The sequence below is a fragment of the Amphiura filiformis genome, chromosome 19 (genome assembly GCF_039555335.1).
Source record: "Amphiura filiformis chromosome 19, Afil_fr2py, whole genome shotgun sequence".
Lineage (NCBI taxonomy): Eukaryota > Metazoa > Echinodermata > Ophiuroidea > Amphilepidida > Amphiuridae > Amphiura > Amphiura filiformis.
In genome coordinates this window covers 38,518,312-38,539,401 of record NC_092646.1, presented here as the reverse complement: position 1 = coordinate 38,539,401, position 21,090 = coordinate 38,518,312, and the positions used below count along the sequence as shown (strand labels likewise).

Genomic DNA, 21,090 nt, shown 5'->3' with positions numbered 1-21,090 from the left:
TAGATACAGGTATTTTTTAATAATAATAATTATGGTACATATCATATTACGAAGCTATGTTAAACTTTAACAAACATAGGTCCAGCAAAACAGAAGCATAAAACCTCGGGCATAAAACGAACACATAATTATTATGAATATTTTCAATTTCAAGTATGTGCTCTCTTCAATAACTTTCAATTGTTATTGATAAAAAATTGAAACAATTATTCTCCCAAAATATAATTTACCATACATATGGATATTTTGACTAATGTCAAACCAGAGAAGAGGAGAAGAAAAAAATCATTTCAGACATTTAAATAAACAAATCGAGGGATCAGAGCCAAAAAGCCCTAAGTACAAAAACGATATGTAATGATACAGGCGTTTTTGTACCAAAATCTCTTTTTGTCCAAAAATGCACTTAGGGCCTTTTGGCTCTGACCCCTCAAAATGGAATTTTCCCTCATATAGAGACCTTCTTACTCATTCACAACCTTTTTTCGTTAACCTGTACTCATTTTCTGACTCTATAAACTTTGACCTTTGAGAACAAATTGAGGGTTTACTGGAAGCAGGCCCTATCTGCAATAGCTGCCTTACAGAAATGTATTCTATATTGTGCACACATGACACCTGGCAGCTACTGGAGATTGGATATGCTTGTACTAAATCCTCAAAAGTTTGTAGAAAACTACACTGGCACTGACTGACACAATCATGCAACAAAACATTACAGTAAAACACCCAAAAGGAATTTCAACCGATTAAAATTGCTTCTTTGTACATCTTGTGCAATCAAATTTATTTGAGGTATTTAAAAAGGCATGGTCCGATTTCTCATTTTCTGTTTTTATCTTAGATTTAGTCATACCATTAAAACAATGTGTTTCCAAATTTTGAGTTGTATTGCTCCAGTGGTTTTGATATGACAAGCAAAAACTTCCAGTGTGAAAACCACAAATCACTATGTTTTTGTTCACACCATTTAAAGGAAAAACACCTCGAGCGTTAAATTTCACTAGAATAAATGAGAAAAATAATTATGGGCTTTCTTCCGACACCAAAATCTCAGTTTTGATGAAGAGAAATGGGGGATGAGGCTGTCGATCAGGTCAAAGACCTTTAATAGAAAAGTTTGTTGAAAATAAAATTACTATTGAAGATCTTGGAACTAAAAGAGGGTTAAGTCACATTGAGCGAATTCTGAGATTACATTGTACAAGGAGGTGGTTTTGTCCATGTAGTTTCAATGCTCTACAACATAATTTCTTTGACCAACATTGAGGGTCTAAGTTTTATGAAATTTCACAGAGCCCCTTTAAAAATTATCATTCTATTTATATATCATTTTTGGTTGACTTACTGTTACCCCGAATGACATGTTACATTTGTTTACCTTCATGATTATTACATATGGCATAATTTAATTTAAAAAAACATTACAATATACAATACAAAGAGAGAGAACTGTTTCAATCTAATTTCTCTCTATGAATATTTTATAGAAACAAACTAACATAATTTATAAACATATTTTATAGAAATAAAATAACAAATTAACTAAATTTGTCGGTCACAACACATAGTGGCATGTGAAGGACAAAATAGGTTTCCGAGAAATTTCCGGTTGAAAATTCATATTCCCCTTATAAGCAAGACATATCTTAATCTCCCACACAAGGAGTGTGAATTTAAATGGGGTTACCTGATTGAGTAACTCCATTTGAAATATACACACCTTGTGTGGGAGATTAAGGATATGTCTTCCATAAGGGGTGTATGGATTTCAACTAGAATAGCCCATTTTTATAACATTTATATCAATTTACAACAAATTACCTTCATGGGCATTACTGGCTGGCTGGTTTACCTCAAAGGACTATTCTGATTGGTTAAAAAGAGGATATGATTGTTTATTCAGCCAATCAGAGATATAGAAAGAAGAGACAATGGGACTGACAGAGATTAAGCTTAACATTGCTGAGAGATCTAAAAGTAAAAGCTCAATTATGATTGGTTTCTCGATTGACTATATCATTTAATTAACCAATCGGTGGCACTGTAAGAAAGACAGTAGTGCCCATGGGATCAACCATTCTTAAAACATGATGCAAACAATTTCAATGGATTTTTCACGACATTTTCCTTGTGTTGCTTGATCTGTTCCCCAACAACCTCATTTGGACTATACACGAATCTCACGAGCCAAGTCATGGTCAGGATTTGGTCGGCCATTACTGGGTCCCCGCTGCACCAAACTGATGTTTTGCCCGCCCAGTTGTGCGAATAAAAGCCGCCTAACGCCTAGAGAAGATGCAAGGACGAGGAGGGTTAATAGAATAATATATTATACAATAAAGATAATTCCAGGTAATCCCGTCGCATCTATTCATACATAGTTCTTTTGTTCACAAGTACTAGACATTCATTTTTTGAAGTAGTGTTTGATATGGTGCATGACTTTATTTTCTTTGTACCGCACATAAAAGGCAATAGACCATGTAGAAGCTTTGTGTTTTGTCGAAGGGAATTCTATTGTGTTGTAAACTTTCATCATTCTTTTGTCTATGTGTGTTTTCGCCCCAGGTGTAAAACGGGTGATGGAATGCAGTTTAAAATTCCCGCCAAGGCCGAATCATTTCACATTTTGGGTGCATTGTAGCCAACAGGGACCCAGTTATGGCTGCCAGTGAGGTGTAGGAATGCGTGAAATGAGATTCGTCTATACCATTTCTCATCCTGATGTGGCGGTGACATCAGTGCGCATTTCATTGGGCGCAGCTTCAAATTGCTAGAGTTCGCTCAAAGTGCTAGTGTACACGCACACGCTTTTAGATGCTGCATAGATGCGCAAGCGAAACAGCTGCTTCAACACGTTGACATCACTGCCGCATCAGGGTGAAAAATGGTATTAAGGTCCTTTTCTTCTTGAAGTAATCCTTTTGATATGTACAGAAATAAAATTGATATCAAACATAAACTTGTATTCCCACAAAACATCATGTAATGACTTGACCATTTTGAAGATTCAACTCTCATGTACATGAGATGTAAAATGTGACACGATCTGGTCCATGGGGGCCAAAGGAGGCATTTTTGAAAATTGAGTTACTGTAATATTTACATTATACATACAATAGGCCATCATTTACTGAAAACACCAAAGGTCTAGCATACTTGGTTCTAAAGTTATGAAGTTTTTTATGTCTATTTTCTTATGTATTTTATTGTTTTTTTACTCCATATTTTTACCTTTATCTCAGTTTCAAATTTGCCGCCTTTGGCCCCCATGGACCAGATTGTGTCACAAATATTCTTCCATACATGTACATACAAAGAAAACAATATCTAGAAACACATACACTGACATTTCATAATTAAGAAAAGTACATTTCCCTTTTTTAACTGAAAATATTCAAGAGGTGCTGAACATACGCATCTGATTTTACCAAATGTATTTTTTATTCTTTCAAAACTTTGCAGCACTAGTTTTGATGAAAAGCACATCCAGTTCAGAAGTGTTTTTCTACTTGGTTGATTGATCCATATGTTCAACATCCCATTAATTTTGAGAATGGTTATTTTTAAAATTGTTATGTGGCATCAGTTGACCTAAGTTTGGCCAATCTTTGTGACAGTTCATCTTGTTCTGCAGTTGCTGTGGACTGACCGAGTGATGCTGTTCCACCTTGCGGTAACTCCATATTTAACTCCAACCTGCGAATATAGAAAAGAAAGAAAATTGAGAACAATCTTATGGGATGCTTGACAGATGTTTCGTTGTGTCTAAGGGTGTGTTTTCACTTAAGAAGCTTCTATAATATGTGGTCTCATACCTAGGTCTGAGTCCACAATGCAAGTGGACTAAGTAATGTTTAAATCGATGTTTTCAGACTGTTGACTGAGTCCATTTCATGAATTGCGTGTGATATAGATCAGTATCTTACTATAAATAGGGGAATGTTGTGACTATCTATGTGACTATGCATGTAAGTTAAAAGGCTCCGTCAGTTTCAATCCAAATGTCGCCAAATTCATACGGAAGATCAAGGAATATATGGGAATGTCCTGTTATTAATTTGGTTGAAAACGGTCAAGAATTGGCCTCAAAATCAGTAAAAAAGTGAGTTTTTCGGGCAAATATATAGCGGTTATTTGTTTACGACCTATGCCAACCAACGCGTCCACATGTCTAGCATATTGGCGCGTCGGCGTACACGACGCGCGTCACTTGACTTGCACGCACCGGTATACATAGCCAACTTGCGAACGGTTTATGGTATACAGGCTGGGATAACGGGATTAGGCCTACGAAGACTATAAAATATCGTAAAGGTTTATGGGATGGGATAACGGGATAAGGCCTACGAAGACTATAAATATAATAAGGGTACAGGAGGAAGGAAGGAAGCAAAAATAATAAAGAAAGAAAGAAAGACGAAAAAAGAAAGGAAAGAAAGCGAGCGAGCTAAAAAGATTATAAAGAAAGGACGATAGGCCTACATTGATCTTATAGGGTATAGGGTGGTATACGGGGTTATGGTTTTAGGGTATTTACGTAATAAAATAGCAATTCGGCATGGTATTAAAGACCATTTAGGCCCTAGGCCTATATATAGTCTCTATCATCATGTAGGCCTAATCTGTTCAGCGATTCTTCCCGTTTTAGTAAATCGCTCCCGTTTACTCAACTAGCGGTAGTAAATAACTCAACTAGCGCTAGTAAATAACAAAGGTTAAAAAGTCGTAACATAACAGCTAAATGTATTTCCGGTGTAAGCAGACCGAGTCCACATATGATGTGAAAGTGTGTTCTCACTAAGCAATTTAGTACCATGTCCTAGGTCCAAGACTACCTCAATGATGTAGTCTTCATGATACATCCTGGATGTCAAATTGAAACCACTCATTTCACATTCTCTTCTCACTAGGCCTGGGAGTGGACTCGGTGTAGGAGCAAGTTCACGGCCAGTGGTACCAAACAAGCTTAGTGAGAACACACCCTTAAAGGGTCTGTGCACTCTATGATATGCATTAATTAAAAGTGCTGTATATTTTTTATTAATCATACAATATATTAAAGTATACATTTTGGAAAGGAAATAGCCACAGAATCTAAATTTTAACAATTATTTGGTGTAAAAACAACACTTTTTAGAGAAAATCATAAAAAATGCATTTTTTTGTCTCAATTTATTTGGAACACACAGTAAATAAAAAAGGGAAACTCCAAAATTTGACTGTGTGTTTTTGGTGATTTTTGCCAAAAATTGTTGTTTTTACCCCCAAATATGTGTTTCTTAGAGTTCAGATTACATGGTTAATTTCCTTTTTAAAAACGTAAACTTTTACGTAACTTGCATGAATAATAAAAACGTACAACATTTTAAATGCATTTCTGCACAGTCCCCTAAAGAACTGATGTATAGGACATATTATTTTTTTAGGACAAGGTCTTATTATGCTGGTTTTCATACTTTCATGCTGCTTGCTGCTGAGCGGCATGACGCACGAGCATTGCAGTCAAACGGACACGATCAAAGCTTGTCATTGGCTGATACGTCATGCCGCCTGCCGCAGCGGCATGAAAGTATGACATGGGCATTATACCATTTTTCACCCTGATATGGCAGTAATGTCAATGCATCAAAGTTTTGGAATCTACAGAAACAGCTTTAATTTGATACCAAATTGATTATACAACATATGGCAGGGAACCCAGAAATGAAGCCGAAATCAGATATTTCTATGGGATATTGAATTAGTGTTGTGCCCTCTCGTACACACATATTAGGTACAAAAACTCATATTCAACAGTGTGAGGTCAACTTGAGGGATTCCAGTTGAATGTAGGTCGTCATTGAACTCTACATTTGGGAATGAGATGTATTTGGTTCTTACCCTGCTTCATCTGCTACTTCATGCATAAGACCATCTACATCATTCTGTGGTGTTGATAGAGTTGTTGTGTTACTCATAGCTTGATCCATACTAGCTGATTGCACATCTAAGTCTTCAAACTGTCTCTCAAATTTATCCATTAACCCTGAAACCTGCATACAAATAAATGTCAAAATACACCTTTATATGGTTAACAAAATTTTGTTTCCTGTAGGTTTCCTAAAAACCCAAAAGGTTTTTAAAGTCAGGAAGGGGGTGGTACTCAGTACAAATGATCAATTTCTAGGCCAATTTTGGTATATGGAATTATGGATGGCTCCGGGTTTTTTTTAACGATGGGTGACCTGATCAACATGCAGTATCATCCCCAAACTTTTTCCAATCTAAATGGAGATTTTGGCATCAGAAGAAAGCTCATATTTTTCTCATAATCCCGGTGAAATTTTAGGCCTAAAATACATTTTGTTTATCCCCAAATGAGGTATACCACACATACCGATCTATGGGCCGTTGCGAAATACGATTTTACTTCTAACATCAAAACGGCTAGTGCAATTTACCTTAAAACTTGGGAACTGGATTATTTTGGTACAGGCCTCAATGTGAGGTACAAAACAAAATACAAACAAATCTGATCACCTACCTTTAAATAGCCTAATTTTTACCTCAATGAAGCCAAAATTTTTGTCAATTTCCTCAAAACTTGAGGACAAAATTGTAAAAACTTGGCCAAACATTTTGATCGATGGGTCCAAATTTCTTTAAAAATTGGTATAGTGATGGTCCACTTTCAAATTCTCTGTGGCACACCGCTACCCAAACCAAACTTGAATACCCCCTTCCAATCACAAATCCAGGGCCTAGATTTCGTGCCAGTTTGCAAGAATCAAAAGCCATCCAAGTCACTTCACTTACTGCATGATTCAATGAAAGAAATTGATTCTCGCAACAAATGTTACGAGATCATTACGAGAATCGATTCAGTGATTCTCGTTGAATCTGAGGCCCTGCAAATCAGTGCAGAGTTATGAGAATTATAAGTTTTAGGATAATTATGAATGACTTCCATAGCTTGCTTGTAATGTACATGTACCGTATTCGTTCCATTAACTGCCCCTATAAGCGCCCACCAAACGCTAAAATTAAATTATGATGCTATTTCATTTTGGACAGATGTATAGATATTAAAAATATAACCACCTGCAAATGCCTTTAAAACACCAAGTTTGAAGTAATTCTGACTTCAAAATCGTATTTTATTTGCGGACATTCTCCATTTGATGCCATTGGTAAACAGACTTGGACATATTTGGACACCATTTTTTTGAGGGCACACTAACGGTGAATAACCAAATACTCTCCGATGGTGATTGATGACTATTTAACAATGTAAAAAATAAACGCCCACCCAAAATGACTTTCTTAAGTACCCTGGGCGGTTAATTGAACAAACACGGTACATAAAAAAATTTGAGTGTTAAAACAATTTTGTCATTCATTTTTGAGTTTGAAAATACCATTTTTTCTGGATTTCTCAAATACAATGCGGTAAAATTGCCTCCAAAACATTTTTTAGCCTTATATACATGTATGTATATTGTAAGAGATGTATGGGGCCCAGGGGAACACTCGTGTATAAAATTGTACGCATCCGTGTGAACTGACCCTAAGCTAGGATGTCGAAAATTTGTCAAACTAACCCTAAACAAGGATTTTACTGAAAATAAAAACACCCTAAGCGAGGAATGGGTTTGAAATTTACCCCTAAACAAGAAAAGACATTGTAAACACATCCTAAGTGAGGATTTGGTTTGAAATGTGCCCCTAAACAAGCATATAGACATTGCATGCGTCGGTATGAATGTCATTCATTGACAGTAATAACGGTAAACTTAAAATTAAACTGACTGTTGAAGTTGGCGCCAAATTTTTAAAAATTCGGTTTGTAAAATCTCTTGCAAACCACTTTTTTGTGCCCAAAAACTTGATAAATATGTCACCACTATGGGCGTTAATTGGTTAATTTTGCCAAAACTACCCTAAGCAAGAATTGTCCTTAAAAAAACACCCCTTCTTGTAGTAAAATGAGTGTTTTGATACCCTAATCGCGGATCCGCCCACGCCCAGATCCTCGCTTTTGCTTTTCACAATAACCCTAAATCCGTGTTTTTCTTTCACACGGATGCTTACAACCTTTAATGAAGTTTATACATGAGTGGCCCCCCGTGGTATGGGGGCGTATGGATTTCAAATAATTCTCATTTTCTCACCTTTTCCAGGTTCATGCTTTTCAAGGCACTGTCTAAAGACTTGACAACACCTGCCATAGATTGCGTCACTTTCTTCATGGTGACCGCTGACTGGACCCTAGATGCAACTGCGTCTACTCTGGAACTCATTTTAAGAAAGTTTAAAGCTTGATTTTTCTGTCTGATGGCATTTTCTGCGTGGATTCTAGCACCCTCCATGTTGCCTTTCGTTATGGCCTATTGATGGAAAAGAGAAAAGTGCATGAATGGAAATTATTTCCGCAACTATTACACCGTAAAGGTTCGCCTAATGGTGCTATGAGCTCCGGTCCCTTGACATAAGTGGAATTTTAGGCATAACCTAAAAGTGCCCTCCCGTAAAATTCGCACCAGCAAATAAGAGCACGGAACCTTCTTGTTGGGATTTCAGAAGAGGGATCTCTCTATCTGCACATGAAATTTACCCGAGCAAAAGGAGCTAAAGTGCGCCATGTAGGCTAATCATTACGGTATAAGAGAGCGCACCACCATTGATTGCGCCATTGAAATACACAGGAAAATATGCACGTTTGGATGGCGTTTTGTCACTGCAAAAACGTACTATAAATAAAAAGTTTGGTATCAAATTAAAGCTTATCACATGTAGAATATTATCTTTTAACAGAATATATTGGTGACCATCTACTTTTTTTTCTATTTTGACAAAGAAAAAAGGTGTAAATTTAACCCTAAAAAATCACTCAATTTTTGAAACCGGACATTGTTCAAATTCGCGCCAAAACTTCACCTCTGAAATAAAATATTGGAATTTTTTTCAGATTCCTTCATGTAGACACTTGTCGGGAGCTGAAAATGTGTGATTTTTGACAATATCTTTAGAAAATAAAGCCGCAACAAGCTCAAATAAGCAGTGGACTATTTTAGCTGAATTTCACTGGTACATAAATCGTGGAGTGATTTGGTGGTGCGCCCTCATAATAATAATTGAACAGCATACGATTTGTTGTATTATAGTATAACTTTAACTTTTATCCTACAATGTACATGACATTGATAGCTGACATATTCTTACGGCAGCGGAATAAATGTAAAGGGCTTTGATACATGTGCACATGTGAAAGGCACTGTATAAATACCAACATTTATTTTAATGACACTTTTCAGTGAATAATAATTAGGCCTAAAAAAGAAAATTGTTTGATTGGCGTGGACTTTTTTTCTTAAAAAACGAAAAAGAAAATTCAATTAAAAAAAAAGAAACAAAAAAGTTCCAAGGCCTTTATCATACGCAATTTTCCGCTTAAAATGTGTGTAAATTTTTTTTTTTAACTGACCGAGTCAGACCGACCTACCCTAATTTTTTTTCCATGTTACGCCAATCAAACAATTTTCTTTTTTAGGCCTTACTCTGTTTCTCAACCATACATTTTTGTAAACAACAATAAACATTGTTTTGCAATTCAAGGACATATATGTTTAATTTTGCTTTGAAGATTTTGATACTCACCTTTTTCAGTTTTACTTTCTCTGCTTTTTCATCTTTTTCACATTTCTTTGACAGTCTGTTGAGATCTTTAGCTGCAAATTTCAGCTGGAATAAATGTTCTGTGATTTCTTAATTAAGGATCAAAACTTTATATCATCTGAAAGCAAGTATTTTTCTATTTTACAACTTGGGCTAGCAAGGGGTAGCACTAGCCAGACATGTACCCGAGTCCAGCTTGTCTGAGTCCGAGCCAAGCCGAGTCCATTTGTATCCAAGTCCGAGCAAAGTCTGAGTCCTTTTGTGTCCGAGTCCGGACTTGAGTCCAAGTCCGGGGGTGCCGAGTCCGAGTCCAATAAGAATAAGAATAAGACCTGAGTCCAGACTTGAGTCCGGCTCAAGTCCGGACTAATTTTGCTGAGATGTAGGGTCCAGTGTGCATGTTTCTCTCTTACAAGAGTAGGCCTACATAGTCAAGGGTAGTCAGGATTGTGATCAAGGGTGAAAATAAGAGAGCTTGAACCAGGGGCCACTCCGGCAGAAAAAAGTGGCCCCTGGTTCACCAAGATTGGATGAAACCAGGGCCACTTCCAATTACCAAGGGGCCAATAAAAATAAAGATCTATATGCTGATAATACTGGATGGGTTAAATAAGCACTATACGCACTTTAAAATTTGATATTTTGGTTCACTATCCAGGGGGCAAATTTTGTGAGAAAAATGTCCCCTATTACAAATAAGATGGAACCAGGGGCCATTGCAGAGTTTCTGGGGGCCAAACGGCTCCCGTCTCCCGCTTAATTTCACCCTTGATTGTGATGTTCCACCAAAAGTTTGAAGTGCACTTTACACAGTGTAAGCAATAGGTCTCATGAACAAGAATTCAAGGACCCCAATGGAAATAAGCCTAGTATAGTCAATACAACAAATTCTTGATCATGAGAGGATGTACCATCTGTGTCAGCGTACTTTTCATAGAATAACACGATCGCGCGACCTGCATCAGCCCTCGAATAAAGGATCTGAAGGGGCACAGCAACTTTTTAAGGGCAAGTTGATAATTGCCTTGGATTTTCACTGAAAAGGCAAGGCAGCACAGCAATTTGTGTACATCCATATCAAAAGGATGCACTTGTCGGCTGCTACATGTGTCTCTTTTTACATAATAGCTAGGGATATTTAAACCAGACTCATCTCAAGTGGAGGTCACTACATGGTACATGGATAAAACAGGAATGAATGAATTTAAAAAATATTCATAATAATTATGTATATGCTATACAGTATTTATATCTCAAGTAATTCTTGACCCTGTCAAAACACTTGTCTCGGCATACTTGATTGGATGCATATATGCACACCTTACATACTACATAGGCTGTGCACACGCTAGTTATACATGTTATAATGCACTATACTACAAGAACACTGTCACTGGCATGAATTGAATGATATGATGATGCTGGCATGGGTGCATTCCACCACGGGCATTCCACCAGGGGCAGGGCCAATAAATTACTTGACTGAAATATCTAGGCCTTATAATATTACCGCTTTTTATAATTTAGTAAACGTAGTTAGTTCTATAGTCATGGTCAGATCAGATACTACGTGTACATTATATTATGTAAGTGTACATGTACAATGATGTAGTGACAAAATCTGAAGTAAGCTTAAAATTTTCTCTAATATTTAGTCCACTTTCCTGTGCTAAAACTTATCAGTAAAAAGGATACTTTCCATCGCAGACGTCATCTTGCTAGCTGGATATGTTCTCGTTGATTATAAAAACTGAAATCAAGACAACTTACTACACCTTCCTATAAAATTCCGAAATAAAAATTTTGCAAACAAATAGTCATAACTCAGCTGACACACAGTCACAATCCTTGTTGATGTTTATTTTTAGTTCCTGATTCACCCAATTTCTAGAAACACTTTTCCATTTCGTATGAATGAAAACAAACAAAACAAGGCAAATTCAGATTCTTTTTACAAATTTTGTCTTAGTATTTTAGTTTTAGGTAACATTACTATTTGCATAAAGTGTAAATTAATCTCTGGTTAAAAGAACTAAGCATCGTTTTAGGAATACTTATTACACAAGGTAAAAACACACAAGGCATGATGACGTCATTGACTATCGCCCTCTTTCCGGAATTGACAGAGTTATTCCACACCACCACATTGGGTTCGTTACTTTTAATGCACTCGGTGTTTCTACCGTCCCGGCTCAAACCAGGCTCAAACTAAGGCTCAAACGATTCTAGAAGTTTTTCCAGGGATATAAAGGGATAGGCATCGTAGCTATTACGTAACACACCGAATGATGTAGTTTAACTCTAGACAATAGGCGCCATATTGCAGGAGGGTTAGAGTTCATAGAGGAAACGTTAAAGGTTAGTAGATTAGGTCACCCAGGCACATCACTAATGTGTTTCACGAGTTGTAATACCGACAGGTAAAAACATTGATTTTGTAAAATTCTCCCGAATTTTTAAAATTACTAAATAAGGTTAGTACTTCAAACCATTCTTTGATGAATCTATGCAATATGACGGTAATTTTTGAAACATCTAAGAATCAATCTTAAACATCTTCATGATATTCATTTTTTTGCGCATGGTCAAAGCATGCTCTTGCGCTATCCACAGACTATCCGGTGGAAACTTCAAAGCAACGATCATGCGTTAATATTTACAAAATGGCGAATGATGTAGTTTAAGGGGCGCAACACTAAATCACTACGCATTTTATGTAAGAACGAAATTCGGCTAATATAGTCCATAGTGAGTATGAGATTGTAGCGACCATATCTACCGACATGTTCACTTTAAATCACTCAATATCAGCTCATATGAATTCGACAAGTGTCTTCAATGATAACATGCAGAAAAAACCGGACATTTTATCTCAAAAGCAATTCTCTGCGGCGGATGAAGACAACTTCCGATTTTGAAATGTGAGTGGTGAATTTAGTATATTTTTAGGCCATATTTTTGCACCGCGAAATAGCGAAAAAAGTCAACGGTCATCGATATATGCCGACAAAAGTTTTGGAATCTATAGAAACAGAGCTTTAATTTGATACCAAATTTATTTTGTCAAGTATTGCAGGGACGCCAGGAATGGCGCTCGAAGTAGGCCAAAATCACACGTTATCCTATGGGCCGCTTATTTAGTGTTGCGCCCCCTTTTGTAACGGCCGGCGCTATGAACGCGTTCTTTTTACATTCTTCGCGTAAAATAAGAAATGCGCGTCATGAAATGTGTTCTATTTCAATCATGATGATAAACAAGGATTACGAAAAGTCACCCTGATGAATTATTATTGGGGAAAATGCTTTATTAGCCGAGCAGGCGCCTGCAAAGTCTAGAAATTGTATCCAAAAATCTTCAAAAAGGCTCAAAATGGGTTTTAAAGTTAATAGGCATTGTTAATCTGCATGAAGCCGTTTTGCTGCATATTCAGTAGGCCTATGCAGAAAGACCATAATTGTTACTACTGAAACGGGGGGGTGTTTTTACTTCACACTCATTAACAAGTGCTTTCCAAAACAAAATGGCAAGACAGATAATCTAGAAAAGAATTTAAACTTGGTTCAAAGACGTGCTTAAATTGTTGTCTGTCACTAGTTTTAGTGAGTTTTGTGCAAACTCTCGCATATTGGAGGAAAAGTCGAAATATGCGATTTTCTGCGTTTCGGCACTGATCTTTAAAACAACATTTCTCTTGAACGAAATGTCGCAGAGACATGAAATTTTCGGTGTTGAGCTACAAATTGTCTCTAATTTAATTAATAAGTGACAAATGTGGATTTTGAAAACTTTTAAATCCTTGTAACGGCCGGCGCTATGAACGCGTTCTTTTTACATTCTTCGCGTAAAATAAGAAATGCGCGTCATGAAATGTGTTCTATTTCAATCATGATGATAAACAAGGATTACGAAAAGTCACCCTGATGAATTATTATTGGAAAACATGCTTTATTGGCCGAGCAGGCGCCTGCAAAGTCTAGAAATTGTATCCAAAAATCTTCAAAAGGCTCAAAAATGGGTTTTAAAGTTAATAGGCATTGTTAATCTGCATGAAGCCGTTTTGCTGCATATTCAGTAGGCCTATGCAGAAAGACCATAATTGTTACTACTGAAACAGGGGGGGGGGGGGGTTTTTACTTCACACTCATTAACAAGTGCTTTCCAAAACAAAATGGCAAGACAGATAATCTAGAAAAGAATTTAAACTTGGTTCAAAGACGTGCTTAAATTGTTGTCTGTCACTAGTTTTAGTGAGTTTTGTGCAAACTCGCATATTGGAGGAAAAGTCGAAATATGCGATTTTCTGCGTTTCGGCACTGATCTTTAAAACAACATTTCTCTTGAACGAAATGTCGCAGAGACATGAAATTTTCGGTGTTGAGCTACAAATTGTCTCTAATTTAATTAATAAGTGACAAATGTGGATTTTGAAAACTTTTAAATCCTTATAAGGGGCGCAACACTAAATCACTACGCATTTTATGTAAGAACGAAATTCGGCTAATATAGTCCATAGTGAGTATGAGATTGTAGCGACCATATCTACCGACATGTTCACTTTAAATCACTCAATATCAGCTCATATGAATTCGACAAGTGTCTTCAATGATAACATGCAGAAAAAAACCGGACATTTTATCTCAAAAGCAATTCTCTGCGGCGGATGAAGACAACTCCCGATTTTGAAATGTGAGTGGTGAATTTAGTATATTTTAGGCCATATTTTTTGCACCGCGAAATAGCGAAAATAGTCAACGGTCATCGATATATGCCGACAAAAGTTTTGGAATCTATAGAAACAGAGCTTTAATTTGATACCAAATTTATTTTGTCAAGTATTGCAGGGACGCCAGGAATGGCGCTCGAAGTAGGCCAAAATCACACGTTATCCTATGGGACGCTTATTTAGTGTTGCGCCCCCTTGTAACGGCCGGCGCTATGAACGCGTTCTTTTTACATTCTTCGCGTAAAATAAGAAATGCGCGTCATGAAATGTGTTCTATTTCAATCATGATGATAAACAAGGATTACGAAAAGTCACCCTGATGAATTATTATTGGGGAAAATGCTTTATTGGCCGAGCAGGCGCCTGCAAAGTCTAGAAATTGTATCCAAAATCTTCAAAAGGCTCAAAAATGGGTTTTAAAGTTAATAGGCATTGTTAATCTGCATGAAGCCGTTTTGCTGCATATTCAGTAGGCCTATGCAGAAAGACCATAATTGTTACTACTGAAACAGGGGGGGGGGGGTGTTTTTACTTCACACTCATTAACAAGTGCTTTCCAAAACAAAATGGCAAGACAGATAATCTAGAAAAGAATTTAAACTTGGTTCAAAGACGTGCTTAAATTGTTGTCTGTCACTAGTTTTAGTGAGTTTTGTGCAAACTCTCGCATATTGGAGGAAAAGTCGAAATATGCGATTTTCTGCGTTTCGGCACTGATCTTTAAAACAACATTTCTCTTGAACGAAATGTCGCAGAGACATGAAATTTTCGGTGTTGAGCTACAAATTGTCTCTAATTTAATTAATAAGTGACAAATGTGGATTTTGAAAACTTTTAAATCCTTGTAACGGCCGGCGCTATGAACGCGTTCTTTTACATTCTTCGCGTAAAATAAGAAATGCGCGTCATGAAATGTGTTCTATTTCAATCATGATGATAAACAAGGATTACGAAAAGTCACCCTGATGAATTATTATTGGGGAAAATGCTTTATTGGCCGAGCAGGCGCCTGCAAAGTCTAGAAATTGTATCCAAAAATCTTCAAAAAGGCTCAAAAATGGGTTTTAAAGTTAATAGACATTGTTAATCTGCATGAAGCCGTTTTGCTGCATATTCAGTAGGCCTATGCAGAAAGACCATAATTGTTACTACTGAAACAGGGGGGGGGGGGTTTTTACTTCACACTCATTAACAAGTGCTTTCCAAAACAAAATGGCAAGACAGATAATCTAGAAAAGAATTTAAACTTGGTTCAAAGACGTGCTTAAATTGTTGTCTGTCACTAGTTTTAGTGAGTTTTGTGCAAACTCTCGCATATTGGAGGAAAAGTCGAAATATGCGATTTTCTGCGTTTCGGCACTGATCTTTAAAACAACATTTCTCTTGAACGAAATGTCGCAGAGACATGAAATTTTCGGTGTTGAGCTACAAATTGTCTCTAATTTAATTAATAAGTGACAAATGTGGATTTTGAAAAAACTTTTAAATCCTTGTAACGGCCGGCGCTATGAACGCGTTCTTTTTACATTCTTCGCGTAAAATAAGAAATGCGCGTCATGAAATGTGTTCTATTTCAATCATGATGATAAACAAGGATTACGAAAAGTCACCCTGATGAATTATTATTGGGGAAAATGCTTTATTGGCCGAGCAGGCGCCTGCAAAGTCTAGAAATTGTATCCAAAAATCTTCAAAAGGCTCAAAAATGGGTTTTAAAGTTAATAGGCATTGTTAATCTGCATGAAGCCGTTTTGCTGCATATTCAGTAGGCCTATGCAGAAAGACCATAATTGTTACTACTGAAACGGGGGGGGGGGGGGTTTTACTTCACACTCATTAACAAGTGCTTTCCAAAACAAAATGGCAAGACAGATAATCTAGAAAAGAATTTAAACTTGGTTCAAAGACGTGCTTAAATTGTTGTCGGTCACTAGTTTTAGTGAGTTTTGTGCAAACTCTCGCATATTGGAGGAAAAGTCGAAATATGCGATTTTCTGCGTTTCGGCACTGATCTTTAAAACAACATTTCTCTTGAACGAAATGTCGCAGAGACATGAAATTTTCGGTGTTGAGCTACAAATTGTCTCTAATTTAATTAATAAGTGACAAATGTGGATTTTGAAAACTTTTAAATCCTTGTAACGGCCGGCGCTATGAACGCGTTCTTTTTACATTCTTCGCGTAAAATAAGAAATGCGCGTCATGAAATGTGTTCTATTTCAATCATGATGATAAACAAGGATTACGAAAAGTCACCCTGATGAATTATTATTGGGGAAAATGCTTTATTGGCCGAGCAGGCGCCTGCAAAGTCTAGAAATTGTATCCAAAAATCTTCAAAAAGGCTCAAAAATGGGTTTTAAAGTTAATAGGCATTGTTAATCTGCATGAAGCCGTTTTGCTGCATATTCAGTAGGCCTATGCAGAAAGACCATAATTGTTACTACTGAAACGGGGGGGGTGTTTTTACTTCACACTCATTAACAAGTGCTTTCCAAAACAAAATGGCAAGACAGATAATCTAGAAAAGAATTTAAACTTGGTTCAAAGACGTGCTTAAATTGTTGTCTGTCACTAGTTTTAGTGAGTTTTGTGCAAACTCTCGCATATTGGAGGAAAAGTCGAAATATGCGATTTTCTGCGTTTCGGCACTGATCTTTAAAACAACATTTCTCTTGAACGAAATGTCGCAGAGACATGAAATTTTCGGTGTTGAGCTACAAATTGTCTCTAATTTAATTAATAAGTGACAAATGTGGATTTTGAAAACTTTTAAATCCTTGTAACGGCCGGCGCTATGAACGCGTTCTTTTTACATTCTTCGCGTAAAATAAGAAATGCGCGTCATGAAATGTGTTCTATTTCAATCATGATGATAAACAAGGATTACGAAAAGTCACCCTGATGAATTATTATTGGGGAAAATGCTTTATTGGCCGAGCAGGCGCCTGCAAAGTCTAGAAATTGTATCCAAAAATCTTCAAAAGGCTCAAAAATGGGTTTTAAAGTTAATAGGCATTGTTAATCTGCATGAAGCCGTTTTGCTGCATATTCAGTAGGCCTATGCAGAAAGACCATAATTGTTACTACTGAAACGGGGGGGTGTTTTACTTCACACTCATTAACAAGTGCTTTCCAAAACAAAATGGCAAGACAGATAATCTAGAAAAGAATTTAAACTTGGTTCAAAGACGTGCTTAAATTGTTGTCTGTCACTAGTTTTAGTGAGTTTTGTGCAAACTCTCGCATATTGGAGGAAAAGTCGAAATATGCGATTTTCTGCGTTTCGGCACTGATCTTTAAAACAACATTTCTCTTGAACGAAATGTCGCAGAGACATGAAATTTTCGGTGTTGAGCTACAAATTGTCTCTAATTTAATTAATAAGTGACAAATGTGGATTTTGAAAACTTTTAAATCCTTATAAGGGGCGCAACACTAAATCACTACGCATTTTATGTAAGAACGAAATTCGGCTAATATAGTCCATAGTGAGTATGAGATTGTAGCGACCATATCTACCGACATGTTCACTTTAAATCACTCAATATCAGCTCATATGAATTCGACAAGTGTCTTCAATGATAACATGCAGAAAAAACCGGACATTTTATCTCAAAAGCAATTCTCTGCGGCGGATGAAGACAACTTCCGATTTTGAAATGTGAGTGGTGAATTTAGTATATTTTTAGGCCATATTTTTTGCACCGCGAAATAGCGAAAAAGTCAACGGTCATCGATATATGCCGACAAAAGTTTTGGAATCTATAGAAACAGAGCTTTAATTTGATACCAAATTTATTTTGTCAAGTATTGCAGGGACGCCAGGAATGGCGCTCGAAGTAGGCCAAAATCACACGTTATCCTATGGGACGCTTATTTAGTGTTGCGCCCCTTGTAACGGCCGGCGCTATGAACGCGTTCTTTTTACATTCTTCGCGTAAAATAAGAAATGCACGTCATGAAATGTGTTCTATTTCAATCATGATGATAAACAAGGATTACGAAAAGTCACCCTGATGAATTATTATTGGGGAAAATGCTTTATTGGCCGAGCAGGCGCCTGCAAAGTCTAGAAATTGTATCCAAAATCTTCAAAAAGGCTCAAAAATGGGTTTTAAAGTTAATAGGCATTGTGAATCTGCATGTAGCCGTTTTGCTGCATATTCAGTAGGCCTATGCAGAAAGACCATAATTGTTACTACTGAAACGGGGGGTGTTTTTACTTCACACTCATTAACAAGTGCTTTCCAAAACAAAATGGCAAGACAGATAATCTAGAAAAGAATTTAAACTTGGTTCAAAGACGTGCTTAAATTGTTGTCTGTCACTAGTTTTAGTGAGTTTTGTGCAAACTCTCGCATATTGGAGGAAAAGTCGAAATATGCGATTTTCTGCGTTTCGGCACTGATCTTTAAAACAACATTTCTCTTGAACGAAATGTCGCAGAGACATGAAATTTTCGGTGTTGAGCTACAAATTGTCTCTAATTTAATTAATAAGTGACAAATGTGGATTTTGAAAACTTTTAAATCCTTGTAACGGCCGGCGCTATGAACGCGTTCTTTTTACATTCTTCGCGTAAAATAAGAAATGCGCGTCATGAAATGTGTTCTATTTCAATCATGATGATAAACAAGGATTACGAAAAGTCACCCTGATGAATTATTATTGGGGAAAATGCTTTATTGGCCGAGCAGGCGCCTGCAAAGTCTAGAAATTGTATCCAAAAATCTTCAAAAAGGCTCAAAAATGGGTTTTAAAGTTAATAGGCATTGTTAATCTGCATGAAGCCGTTTTGCTGCATATTCAGTAGGCCTATGCAGAAAGACCATAATTGTTACTACTGAAACAGGGGGGGGGGGGGGTTTTTACTTCACACTCATTAACAAGTGCTTTCCAAAACAAAATGGCAAGACAGATAATCTAGAAAAGAATTTAAACTTGGTTCAAAGACGTGCTTAAATTGTTGTCTGTCACTAGTTTTAGTGAGTTTTGTGCAAACTCTCGCATATTGGAGGAAAAGTCGAAATATGCGATTTTCTGCGTTTCGGCACTGATCTTTAAAACAACATTTCTCTTGAACGAAATGTCGCAGAGACATGAAATTTTCGGTGTTGAGCTACAAATTGTCTCTAATTTAATTAATAAGTGACAAATGTGGATTTTGAAAACTTTTAAATCCTTGTAACGGCCGGCGCTATGAACGCGTTCTTTTTACATTCTTCGCGTAAAATAAGAAATGCGCGTCATGAAATGTGTTCTATTTCAATCATGATGATAAACAAGGATTACGAAAAGTCACCCTGATGAATTATTATTGGGGAAAATGCTTTATTGGCCGAGCAGGCGCCTGCAAAGTCTAGAAATTGTATCCAAAAATCTTCAAAAAGGCTCAAAATGGGTTTTAAAGTTAATAGGCATTGTTAATCTGCATGAAGCCGTTTTGCTGCATATTCAGTAGGCCTATGCAGAAAGACCATAATTGTTACTACTGAAACGGGGGGGGGGGGGATGTTTTACTTCACACTCATTAACAAGTGCTTTCCAAAACAAAATGGCAAGACAGATAATCTAGAAAAGAATTTAAACTTGGTTCAAAGACGTGCTTAAATTGTTGTCTGTCACTAGTTTTAGTGAGTTTTGTGCAAACTCTCGCATATTGGAGGAAAAGTCGAAATATGCGATTTTCTGCGTTTCGGCACTGATCTTTAAAACAACATTTCTCTTGAACGAAATGTCGCAGAGACATGAAATTTTCGGTGTTGAGCTACAAATTGTCTCTAATTTAATTAATAAGTGACAAATGTGGATTTTGAAAACTTTTAAATCCTTGTAACGGCCGGCGCTATGAACGCGTTCTTTTTACATTCTTCGCGTAAAATAAGAAATGCGCGTCATGAAATGTGTTCTATTTCAATCATGATGATAAACAAGGATTACGAAAAGTCACCCTGATGAATTATTATTGGGGAAAATGCTTTATTGGCCGAGCAGGCGCCTGCAAAGTCTAGAAATTGTATCCAAAATCTTCAAAAGGCTCAAAATGGGTTTTAAAGTTAATAGGCATTGTTAATCTGCATGAAGCCGTTTTGCTGCATATTCAGTAGGCCTATGCAGAAAGACCATAATTGTTACTACTGAAACGGGGGGGTGTTTTACTTCACACTCATTAACAAGTGCTTTCCAAAACAAAATGGCAAGACAGATAATCTAGAAAAGAATTTAAACTTGGTTCAAAGACGTGCTTAAATTGTTGTCTGTCACTAGTTTTAGTGAGTTTTGTGCAAACTCTCGCATATTGGAGGAAAAGTCGAAATATGCGATTTTCTGCGTTTCGGCACTGATCTTTAAAACAACATTTCTCTTGAACGAAATGTCGCAGAGACATGAAATTTTCGGTGTTGAGCTACAAATTGTCTCTAATTTAATTAATAAGTGACAAATGTGGATTTTGAAAACTTTTAAATCCTTGTAACGGCCGGCGCTATGAACGCGTTCTTTTTACATTCTTCGCGTAAAATAAGAAATGCGCGTCATGAAATGTGTTCTATTTCAATCATGATGATAAACAAGGATTACGAAAAGTCACCCTGATGAATTATTATTGGGGAAAATGCTTTATTGGCCGAGCAGGCGCCTGCAAAGTCTAGAAATTGTATCCAAAAATCTTCAAAAGGCTCAAAATGGGTTTTAAAGTTAATAG

The 21,090-nt window shown here is 36.7% G+C and overlaps 1 protein-coding gene across 1 annotated transcript; it reads right to left on the bottom strand.

Moving 5' to 3' along the window:
* On the bottom strand, positions 1-11,521 carry LOC140141263 (charged multivesicular body protein 1b-like). The gene is made up of 5 exons (XM_072163071.1): positions 11,356-11,521; positions 9,643-9,740; positions 8,157-8,372; positions 5,887-6,038; positions 1-3,702 (listed from the first exon to the last, which is right to left on the bottom strand). The coding sequence occupies exons 1-5, from the start codon at positions 11,372-11,374 to the stop codon at positions 3,579-3,581; spliced, it is 609 nt and encodes a 202-aa protein (XP_072019172.1). The 5' UTR covers positions 11,375-11,521; the 3' UTR covers positions 1-3,578.
* Positions 11,522-21,090: the final 9,569 nt, after the last annotated feature.

Bases quoted from the DNA above. Each gene is read 5' to 3' on its own strand.
- LOC140141263 (XM_072163071.1), bottom strand. The intron at 8,373-9,642 runs GTGAGTATCAAA...TTCCATCAATAG, and splicing joins AGAAAGTAAAACTGAAAAAG to GCCATAACGAAAGGCAACAT. The intron at 3,703-5,886 runs GTAAGAACCAAA...CTATATTCGCAG, and splicing joins GAAGTAGCAGATGAAGCAGG to GTTGGAGTTAAATATGGAGT.